We start from the raw sequence: 12,310 nt of genomic DNA, 5'->3' as shown, positions 1-12,310 counted from the left end.
GAAATAAGATGGTTAAAAACACATGTGCGCATTACCTCAATCATTTTTAGAATCAGAATCAGAAAGCTTTATTGCCAGGTATGTTCACACATACGAGGAATTTGTTTTCGTAACAGAGCATCTACAGTGCTACAGGATTACAGGACAAAAAAAACAGATAATAAATATATATTTTTTTTAAATAGTAGTTTGTGCAAATATACAGATTGACAAGTGTATGTACATGTTTATTACTATATACAACGTTATATGTGCAGCTGTTATGTGCAAATTGGCATGTAAAGTGTGTGGTTAAATAAGTGTATATGTGTATAAAAGTGTATAGCAAGTAGTGATGTTGGTTCTACAGTTATTATCATCAAGTGTTCATGAGATAGATTGCCTGAGGGAAGAAACTGTTTCTGTGTCGGGCTGTTCTGGTGCGCAGTGCTCTGTAGCGTCGACCAAAAGGTAAAAGTTCAAAGAGGCAGTGTGCTGGGTGTGAGGGGTCCAAAGTGATTTTGGCAGCCCTTCTGCTCTTCTGCAAAGACCTTTACTTTGAACATTTCTGGATCGTTGCTGTCTATGGAGGATGAGGGAGCTCCCAGATTTCATCAAAAGTATCTCAATTTGTGTACTTTCAAGAGTTCACACTAAGCTGATGATTGATTATAAAGCTTGTTTGGTGCGCTGTGCTGTAAAAAAAACCCTGAGCTCAGAATATCCTCGAACACGGAGCTCCCTCCCGTTTGAAGGGCGAGAGGGGAGTTTGAGTTCGGGTAGGTCTCGAGAACTCCCCTGCTTGTGAACGTGTTAGGAATAGCTAAGAGTTTGTCTTAAGATGCTACTTTGGATTAGTCAATTTACTTATGATGTATGTCTTTGAAGGGTGGGAGGAAACCAGGGAAAACCCACGCGAGCACGGGGAGAACATGCGAACTCCGCACAGATATGCCAACTGGCCCGGTCAGGGCTCGAACCAGTGGCGTTCTCGCTTTGAGGTAACAGTGCTAACTACTGGGATGCTGTGCTGCCCTATCAGAAGGGGAGGAGTAGGGGTTGGAAGGGGGTATTTTTCAAGACGAAGATGACTGAAGTGGAAAACTCTGGCCATTTATAGTGAGTCAGGATTCATCTTTTTGGCAGCCATGATCAAACATAAGCAAGTGATCATCTTAAAATTTGTTAAGAAATAAACCGCACAAAGATGAACAAAGGTCTCGGGATTGGAACAACATGAGGGTGAGTAAGCTGAATTTTTATTTTTAGGTGAAGTTATTCTTTATATAAAATTTATATTGCAATATTGTCCACACAAATACGTTCTTTCATATTCCAACAATCATAGGCTAAAATCTGTAGTCTTTGATGACAGACAGGCAATTAATAGTTGTCAAATGCACAAGAACCGATCATCTCTTACGTAAAGGTTACACCAAATTATGCCTTACCTTGAAGAAGCAGCAGTAATCTTGCAGAGTACATTTAGGGCCAAGAAACCCCCAGGCCAAGACTGGACTTATGTGCTCACACACTGCATAAAAATGTGCAATGAAGCCATCTTGAACCTGTGCACACAAAATAAAATATTACTATACAGAGAGGAGATCAAAATTAGAGAACATATTTCCTAAATGTGGCTTAGTAATATTTGAATTTATCCTAAAAGGTACAGATGTTTAGGCATATTTTATAAGAAACTCAGTCTGAAGGACAGCATAAAAAAAATCAATGGAAAAATAACACTGATCAAAATTAGAGAACTCGTCTAGATACCTCTGTTACCCCTCATTTACATGGGGCATCAGCGGTGACTTGCTGAACCAAACTGAGGATCTGTCGAATCATGTTGGGTCCACTGCAACTTTCAGTGCGAACTCAGGTATCAGCCAATCAGATTGTTTTATGTGAAAACAAGTGCTGACACTAGCCAATCACATTCGTGCAACACTAGAGAATAGCGACATTTCAAAATGGAGGAAAAGCTTATTATAATGGTTGGTGTTTTGATCAATCTCTATACACCTTAAACTCTAATAGACCCTTTTCACTAGACTGTTATAGTGCATTTAACAGTCATCAGCATCAAAAATCCTTGAAAGTTTTTAATATTTAGATAAAAAAACATGTACATTTATAAAGCTTTACTTTGTATTATATCATCTGGCATTTGTAATGCAGAATCATAAGGGGGCCAGACAGAAAATTTGACGTTCTCTCGTCTGGCCGCCAATATCAGTCTTGCACATTTTTTACTTTTTCTGAAAGTCTTGTTAACACCATCGTTGAGTTTTTCTTTTATGATACTCTCCCATTCACTGTGTTCTAAGTTTACCCAACTACAACAACAACTGCTGCTGAGAATCCCGGAAATGTGAAATGGGTCCATACTGTGTTTTTATGTTATGGTCCAAGCTTGATGTGATTGGCTGTTGTTCTTCAAGCGTTAACGCCAGCGCCCTGTGTGAATTACTGATGTTAATCTAGCATCTGGTGGTAATTTATTAATCCGACAAACCCTATTTATCTCTCAGCCTTAGGATAGGACAGGATAATCTCAATGGTGTATCAGTTCAATGTTGCAGCCGGAATGGCTTGCCATTTCAAAGCTGTACAGGGTAAAAGGATTGCTGAGGAGCATGTTGGAGAAGGGTATAAACAGGTCGGAGCCAGCTCCAGATGGGCTGCTCAGTTCAAAGTGGGTAGTACTTGAGCTCCAAGTGGGCTGTACAAACCTCCTGGAGTTCCTCCAACCTACTGTGTTTTATAAACGTCTACACCTACCACAACTCAAAATCCAACCTCACAGTAACCTGTAGTGTTTTACCAACGCCTACTACACCAACACCAACCCTAAACTCAACCTCACAAAAACTTTGTTTTATTAATGTTTACTACCTATGAAAACCTAAACTCAACCTCATAGTAACCCCTGTTGTGTCTTATCAATGTTTACTACATCTACCCAAACCCAATCTCACATTAACCTGTTGTGTTTTGTCTACTACACCTACACTAACCCTAAACCCAACCTCACAGTAACCTGTTGTGTTGTCTACTACACCTACACCAACCCTAAACCCAGCCTCACAGTAACCTGTAGTGTTTTACCAACGCCTACTACACCAACCCTTAACCCAACCTCACAAAAACCTTGTTTTATTAATGTTTACTACATCTACCCAAACCCAATCTCACGTTAACCTGTTGTGTTTTGTCTACTACACCTACACCAACCCTAAACCCATCCTCACAGTAACCTGTTGTGTTTTGTCTACTACACCTACACTAATCCTAAACCCAACCACACAGGAACCATTTGTCTTTTATTGTCTACTACACCTACACCAACCCTAAACCCAACCTCACAGTAACCTGTTGTGTTGTCTACTACACCTACACAAACCCTAAACCCAACCCCACAGTAACCTGTTTTATTGCTCACTACACATACACCAACCCTAAACCCAACCCCATAGTAACCTGTTGTTTGATTGCTTACTACACCTACACCAACCCTAAACCTAATCTCACAGTAACTTGTGTTTTACTAACGCCTACTACACCAACACCAACCTCACAAAATCCTTGTTTTACTAATGTCTACTACCTATGCCAACCTAAACTCAACCTCATAGTAACCCCTGATGTGTTTTAATAATGTTTACTACATCTACCCAAACCCAATCTCACATTAAACTTGTGTTTTGTCTACTACACCTACACTAACCCTAAACCCAACCTCACAGTAACCTGTTGTGTTTTGTCTACTACACCAACCCTAAACCCAACCTCACAGTAACCTGTTGGCTTTTATTGTCTACTACACCTACACTAACCCTAAACCAAACCTCACAGTAACCTGTTGGCTTTTATTGTCTACTACACCTACACCAACCCTAAACCCAACCTCACAGTAACCTGTTGTCTTTTATTGTCTACTACACCTACACCAACCCTAAACCTAATCTTACATCTGTTGTGTTGTCTACTACACCTACACCAACCCTAAACCCAACCTCACAGTAACCTGTTGTGTTGTCTACTACACCTACACAAACCCTAAACCCAACCTCACAGTAACCTGTTTTATTGCTCACTACACATACACCAACCCTAAACCCAACCCCATAGTAACCTGTTGTTTGATTGCTTACTACACCTACACCAACCCTAAACCTAATCTCACAGTAACTTGTGTTTTACTAACGCCTACTACACCAACACCAACCTCACAAAATCCTTGTTTTACTAATGTCTACTACCTATGCCAACCTAAACTCAACCTCATAGTAACCCCTGATGTGTTTTAATAATGTTTACTACATCTACCCAAACCCAATCTCATTAAACTTGTGTTTTGTCTACTACACCTACACTAACCCTAAACCCAACCTCACAGTAACCTGTTGTGTTTTGTCTACTACACCAACCCTAAACCCAACCTCAAAGGAACATGATGTGATTTGACTACACCAACCCTAAACGCAACCTCACAGTAACCTGTTGTTTTATTGCCTACTACACATACACCAACCCTAAACCTAACCTCACATTAACCTGTTGTGTTGTCTACTATACCTACAACAACCCTAAACCCAACCTCACAGTAACCTGTTGTGTTTTACTAACGCCTACTACACCAGCACTGTTTTCTCCAGAACATGAACATATTTGAAGTGCCTTTCTTATTTTGTATAACAATGTTTTACTAGCACGGTGCAGCTTAAATTCCTTTAAAATAAGTGTTTATTATTTCCGGCATAAGCAAAACGTACAAATTGTTTCAGTGTATATTAGTGATGCGCGGATGGTGGTTATATCCACGGGCGCTGCGGATAATCCACGGGTCGGGTAATAAAAAAATACATTTTGATTAATTGCGGGTAAATGTAGCGGGACATGGCAGTGGACCAGCGAAAAAGCAGAAAGTGGGCTTTGCAGAATGGGAAGATAATATGCCCAAAATAATGGATGAAGTGCAAGAGTAGCCTACTGTTCAAAGTTTCAGTTATAGGAGTTATCAGAGGAAAATCTGCTATTGTTCGGGAAGAAACAAGATCGCATATTTACATGACTGCAGCGCCTTGCGAGGAGAATATTGTTCATTCCTACAAGCGGTGCGAGCTGTGGGAATATAAATGTATATGTATATAACTGGTGCGACAGACCCTAAAATGTCTTGGTTTTTCTGAGCCCTGACTGTCTCCAAAGTAATGCAAATTGTCAGTTTCACAGCATGGCTATGTCTATTGTTTTCTCTTTTCGGTCAACTGGTCAGATGGGACTGGTCTCCAGAACATAATTTTGCACACTGTTTTCTGCCTTTGTCTTATGGTGAAACTTTCAGTTCTAAGAAACCCCTTTTATGTGGTCAGTAGCTGGGCAGGTTTCATCCATTCTGCAGACTTACATGCTGATGAGATCAGGATTGAAAAGGCAGTTTATCCTGCCGACAACACTTCATTTGCATGCTTTGTTTTAGAATGTATAAAAAACTAGTGCTTGCTGTACAGTTGAGAGTTTTCTTTCGATGATGCCACAGCCACGCTGAGTTCTTCTTATTAAAGGATTCTGCTTTGAAGACAACCGAAAGTTCTCCCTGGTTTTTTTGGGCTCTTCTAGAATTTCACAACAGTTTGGTGCCGTGAGCCAGACTAGAGAAATTCACAACAGAGCGAACGCTCAATTCAGTGCAGCTGGCCGCGTTTTGGAGGCGAGGTGGAATCGCCCGAATCCAGACACAGTAGATGCTATTCTGTTTTTGCAAAGTGCAAGGAAAAAGCCCAAGTAAACATAATATAGCTGTGGTTTAGGCTGAAGTGGGACCCTTTTTGTTATCTTGTTCCTGTATCTGTAAAAGCTCAAATGTCTTATTTTGCTTTTTATTAACTTTTGTTTTTATAAATAAATGTTCATTTAAAAACGTTTACGATTAACGTGGTATTTTACTATCAGAGATGCGCAGATTAAAGCTCAATGAATCTGCTGTTAATATCCACGGTGACCAGAGCAGGCATGTCCATAGAGGCGACCCAGGCAGAATAGAGAGGGCAGTGTCCACGACCCCCCACCCCAACCCCCCGGTTCTCTCTTTCGTCTGTGACAATCCCCCCCACCGTCTCTCTTTTTTGCTTTCGGTATGAGGGCGGCATGATCATCTTGCCTAGAGCTTCAGTTCAGTTTGCTCCGGCCCTGACGGTGACCTATCACACCTAAAACAAAGAATTTAATTATTAAAGTGACGATCGGGTGCGGGTCGGGTGAGGATACATATATCAGATACAAAATATGTGCGGGCGGGTTGATGATTACTATGAAGCCGCGGATTCGTGTGTCATTTCAGCTGATCCGCGCATCTCTAGTGTATATACAATTATTCAAGTTTGACCATTTGGAACGATTTAACTATTCCAGTCTGTACAAGTCAAGATATATGTGTTTCCAACAGTACCTTCATATGCTGTCTCTTCTGCTTCAGAACAGACCAACAACTTGATGCAACTGCCTACAAAAGAAACAAAGCCTTGCTGATAAATAGTCGATTAAAATGACATTTAAATGCTAGAGATCCTGTACACACCGTCTCTTTGAAGGAGTTGCTGAGCCAGCGATTGTTGACCACAGTTTGGATCGATAAAGGTGGATTTTCTAGATCCTCGAATGAGTCCATAAGGATGAAGTCAAGAACAACATCATAGAAGTTCATATGTTTAACCTAAAAATAAAAAGCGTACACTTTAAACAACATAATTAGGTGCTTACATTTAGATTTCAGGGACTGATAGTCTTTAAGTATTTCACATCTATAATGAGATCTTTTACCCCTCTTGAGGAAAGCTCATTTTCTGTGTTCTCCCAGTGGTCAGTTTGCTCCAAAAAGGAGATCATTTCTTCAAATACTTCCTCAAACCTCTTTGGACTCTGCAAACCACAAGCAACCATTGGGAACTGTTCATATGTGACCACAGGGAAGAAAGAAATGAAACTTACCTTTCTTGCTTTAGAAATAATTGCAGACAATATCCTCTTCCCGGTGTCAGCAAGAAATGCTCTAGTTGCCCTTTCACACAAGATGACCTGAATTAAAATACAAAGTACAGTTTAAGTATATCTGCAAGTCTTACCAATGAGCACCACATGTATACGTGTTAAAGAAACAAGCTCATTTTACAACTCGCCTAGAGATGAATAGTCTGGTTTTACCGGGGTTTTTTTTCAGCTACTAAATACGACCTCCAAAGACTACGTCGAATAGTTCGGACTGCTGAGCGAATCACTGGTACAACCCTTCCTACTCCCCAAGAACTGTACTTATCCAGAGCGAGCAGAAGGGCTGCCAAAATCACTCTGGACCCCTCACACCCAGCACACTGCCTCTTTGAACTTTTACCTTCTGGTCAACGCTACAGAGCACTGCGCACCAGAACAGCCCGACACAGAAACAGTTTCTTCCCTCAGGCAATCCATTATGGAAGGTAAATCCTGCCAATTTTAAATAAATCAAATAAACATTTGAAATGAAAATGAAAATCAGATTAACAATTTCATTTTAAAACACTGTTCGCAAAATATCTGCCAAAATTGAAATCGAAATGAAATTATTTAATTTTCATTTTCATTTTCACTTTGACAACACATCGTCCCTGTCAAATTGATAATTAAAATAAAATTTCCAATTTAAGATTTAATTTTCACTGCATTTCCGCGTCAAGACTACCAATATTAAAATGAAAAGCCAAACTGAAAAATAAAATGCAAACACAATTTTTACAAAGCATGTTATTAATGTTCACGCTATAATAGTGACAAAATTCAAATTAAAATGTAAATTTAAGCTTTTCTTTTATTGACACTTTTTCATTTCAGTTTTCATTTACGATTTCATTTTCAACGTCAACCTGTTTGCAAAGCCTATGGTAATTAGTGGGAGGGGCGTATTTAAGTGACGTCGAGTGTTTCCACAGCTCGAGGGGAGAAGCCGCAAAGCCGGGTTTTGACAGCGAGAGTAACTAACGTTACTGTTACGTTTATTAAAATGAATAAAATGGAAAAAACGGTAAGCCAGCTTTTAAGTGAAGCAGCTGCTGCATAGGAACAGCAGGAGGAACGACGGACACAGGAAACACAACCGTCAAATATTCGTCCCACAGCAGTCCCTCAGAGTCGCGGGCTTCTTCAGCGGCAAGAGAAACTGTACAGCGTCGTTCCTCCTGCTGTTCCTATGCAGCAGCTGCTTCACTTAAAAGCTGGCTTACCGTTTTTTCCATTTTATTCCTTTTAATAAACGTAACAGTAACGTTAGTTACTCTCGCTGTCAAAACCCGGCTTTGCGGCTTCTCCCCTCGAGCTGTGGAAACACTCGACGTCACTTAAATACGCCCCTCCCACTAATTACCATAGGCTTTGCAAACAGGTTGACGTTGAAAATGAAATCGTAAATGAAAACTGAAATGAAAAAGTGTCAATAAAAGAAAAGCTTAAATTTACATTTTAATTTGAATTTTGTCACTATTATAGCGTGAACATTAATAACATGCTTTGTAAAAATTGTGTTTGCATTTTATTTTTCAGTTTGGCTTTTCATTTTAATATTGGCAGTCTTGACGCGGAAATGCAGTGAAAATTAAATCTTAAATTGGAAACTTTATTTTAATTATCAATTTGACAGAGACGATGTGTTGTCAAAGTGAAAATGAAAATTAAATAATTTCATTTCGATTTCAATTTTGGCAGATATTTTGCGAACAGTGTTTTAAAATGAAATTGTTAATTTGATTTTCATTTTCATTTCAAATGTTTATTTGATTTATTTAAAATTGGCAGGATTTACCTTCCATAATCCATCTCATGAACACTTGATGATAATAATTGCGAAACCAACATCACTACTTGCTATACACTTTTATACACATATACACTTATTTAACAACACGCTTTACATGCCAATTTGCACATAACAGCTGCACATATAACGTTGTATATAGTAATAAACATGTACATACACTTGTCAATCTGTATATTTGCACTCACTACTTACTTCTATTTTTTAAAATATATTTATTATCTGTTTTTTGTCCTGTCTCTGTAATCCTGTTGCACTGTAGAAGCTCTGTCACCAAAACAAATTCCTAGTATGTGTGAACATACCTGGCAATAAAGCTCTTTCTGATTCTGATTTTTTGCGATTAGACATCCTGCGGTGCTATTTGCGTGAACGAGGCAGTGCGAATGATGCAATTCAAATGAATGAGTTGAAAAATCAGGACTTTGGCAGACGTGTGTTAACCAATCTGGAGTTTGCTCTATTACAGTGGTCCTCAACTACCGGGCCTTGAACTGGTACCAGACCGAAGATCAATTGGCCGCACAAGAAACCATTAATTATTATTTCCGTTTTATTTATTATCTGAGTCTAAACGATCTTTTATTTTGAAAAATCTTTTACTTTGAAAAATGACCATATTCTCTCGCTTACATCTCGGGCACTTGAGCACCCAAATTTAACTTGGAAGCAGCAAAATGAGTAAGGAACAGACGTCTTTGGAAAGTTTCTTTGCGAAGTGGAACAGGCCCAGAGAAGGACCCACAAACTGCCAAGGAATAGATCCGCAACACATTTGTCAACAAATCAGTTGAATCCACCATGTCTGTGCAAGCTCAACCGCTGGAGATGGCAAATTACGTTCGCATGTCGCATCTTTTCTAGATTTTGTGCAAGTTCGATTATTTTTTAATGAAGGTGTGTGGCTTGACGCGCTCGCACCATTCAGATGCACTCAGTTGAATGAATGCCACAAACGCACTGTGAGTCACATGACAAGAACTGACTGATCAGCTTCATACTTTATATGTAATATACACATTTCCATAGACTAATTATCTCAGACAAACAAAGAACACGCAAACACTGCAGTGCTTTGTAATTTTCTCCATAAATAAAACTTGTATCAGAGTGACAGCAATGCTTTATCAGCTTGTCTTCCTCTGAGAAAATGATTGATTCCCAGCTACTCTGTCAATAAAATCCATGTCAGCCATTTAGCAACAAAACTGGAGTCACCAGGCAGACGCCCCTCCCATGACGCGAATCAACGTCTATTGTGAAGTGAATTTGGTGTGAATGAAATGAATAAACTCAAAATGGTCAAGCACCTAATAATGTCTGAATATCGCTAACTATTTGCACAAGCCTGTTGTGAAGTCCACAAATGGAAAAAAAGTTGCTATTTTCTAGCTCAAATTCGCTAGGAACTCTCATTCTGGCTTACAAATCAAGGGACGGTGCAATATTATGTAGATCCTAACTAGTAGTCCAAGTATAGGGCTTGGTTAAGAGGGTTAACATCAGGCACTGCATAATATCCCATCAAGGCCTAGAAAATAGTAACTTTTCATTTGCCGTTGGTCTTAAACGGCACCTAGGTTACCCCTTTTTCAGATTTAATATGAGCCTTTTGTGTCTCCAGAATGTGTCTGTAAAGTTTCAGCTCAAAACACCAATCAGATTTTTTATTATACCTTTTATAAGATTCCATTTTAGACATTTTTGCACCAGGAGGCTGTTTTGTTGTCCTGCACCTTTAAGGCTAGTCCTCCCCGCCTACTGTTTCTACGTGCCTTTCAGCGTGCCTTAATCTCCTCCCTCGGCTGCGTCAGACAACAGACAGACTTAAAGGAAGCAGACCTCACACAGCGTTTGTGAGAAATACTACAGTAAGAATTTTACCAATTAGTATTTGATGCATTTGCTGTGTTAAGATGAGTCACACACAATGTCGTTACAAAGTTCACGCACACACACACAGTGCAGCAGACACACACAAACAGAAAACAGACAGACAGCGCGTTAAGCTTTGCACTCTTTTTGCACGTAAATGTGACAGGATACAGGTTAATCTCCTGACTACTGGGACATGTTAATACGCAGCTGTCAATCAATTCGGTGGGCGGAGGCACTGCACTCCCAGGTCAAGTTGTGGTCGGTCTGAGAACCGCTCCAATCGGTCCACCGTTTTTATGTTGTTAAATTGAAAAAAAAAAAACACTGGGGGTGTTTATATCACCCCAATATGACGGTCTATACACTATATCTACACATGTCTGTCCAAACAGCTTGAAAAGTAGATTTTTCACCATAGGTGCCCTTTAAGGCCAATTTATACTTATGCATCCAGTGCACATGGATGATCCAGCAGTGCCTTCTCAGTCGCATAGCTTTCGTGGTACCTTGACAAAGCTCCACGACCAATTCTGTGTGCCAAAAAACTGCAAAAACTACTTTGTTTGCCTATGCCCCCTGCATCAGATCAAGGTGTGTTTACTACAGGAAATATGATGCTTGCGTATTGCGTTGCTTACTCTAATGCCAATATCATATGCATGGTTTCCGCTACATTCATTCTTCCATGGCGGGGCGCCATGCCAAGATTCATCCCGCCACAGCTACATTACAGCTTCTCATTCAAAACATTCTATTTTTTTAATAGCGGGTGATAATCGCACCAAAACGTTTTAAAAGGTAAGTGAATTATAACAGACTGACTGACGGACTGACTGGCTGACTATGACAGGTGCGTGATGCGTGAGGCCAGCAAACACGACGTATAGCCATTTCACTTTTTTTCAGGACGCATTAATACCAGAGGCTTTCATAAATATTCCTAGCAAATCTAATAAATGCTGGAGACATACTCGTTACATAAACGCACTAAATCGCACCTCAGCAGCGTTCATTTGAGAGCGCACAAGAAGATCTGCGCGCTCTTAAAGCAGCTTATATTTGATGGTCGTGCAAGAAGTTTTGTGCACGAGCAGAAAAATCAACGCGCAAGCAAAGAGATCCGCATGCTCGTAGGCTATTACATAAGTGCAATCTCGACTTCTAATACTGCGCTCACGACATTTGTCATTGAAATAACGCCACAGGTAGTTGGTGGATCTGTGTAAAAAAGGCCTGCCACCACAGCTGGAAAAAATCCTAGAGGAAACACTGATATGCCTTTCTCATATGCCAAAAGTGGAGAGCATGAGACTGATTCCTGAAAGACCAAAGTGACAGACAACTCTCTGTATTGATCCCAAAGGGCCTGTACACACACCCGGTGACCTACTCACACCTGCAGTTCTTCACAATGGTTGTTCAGTGTTCTCCAGCCTCCGGTGCCTAGACTGCAGCTAGTCACTCAGGAAGTTTGGCAAGAGGAGAAATGGTCGTACCCAACTGAGCCTGATTTCTCTCAAGGTTTTTTTTCCTTCACTTTCGTCAATAAGGGAAGTTTTGTTAAGACTTGTTCTTCAGTGTTTGGACTTTCAGCAGTGAAATTTAAAC

The 12,310-nt window shown here is 40.0% G+C and overlaps 1 protein-coding gene across 2 annotated transcripts in view; it reads right to left on the bottom strand.

Annotated features, from left to right (window-relative positions):
• The window catches only part of miga1 (mitoguardin 1), a 38,549-nt gene that overhangs the window by 2,041 nt on the left and 24,198 nt on the right, over positions 1-12,310 (bottom strand). For both annotated transcript variants that reach the window (XM_056471860.1, XM_056471865.1), the window contains exons 11-15: positions 6,973-7,059; positions 6,805-6,903; positions 6,563-6,697; positions 6,434-6,487; positions 1,431-1,547 (exon numbers count right to left, since the gene is read on the bottom strand). In XM_056471860.1, coding sequence (XP_056327835.1) covers positions 1,431-1,547; positions 6,434-6,487; positions 6,563-6,697; positions 6,805-6,903; positions 6,973-7,059 — 492 coding nt within the window. The remainder of the gene's footprint in view (positions 1-1,430; positions 1,548-6,433; positions 6,488-6,562; positions 6,698-6,804; positions 6,904-6,972; positions 7,060-12,310) is intronic.

This window comes from Danio aesculapii, chromosome 2 (genome assembly GCF_903798145.1).
Source record: "Danio aesculapii chromosome 2, fDanAes4.1, whole genome shotgun sequence".
Lineage (NCBI taxonomy): Eukaryota > Metazoa > Chordata > Actinopteri > Cypriniformes > Danionidae > Danio > Danio aesculapii.
The sequence above is the reverse complement of the archived record's forward strand: the minus strand, read 5'-3'. Positions and strand labels throughout refer to the sequence as shown.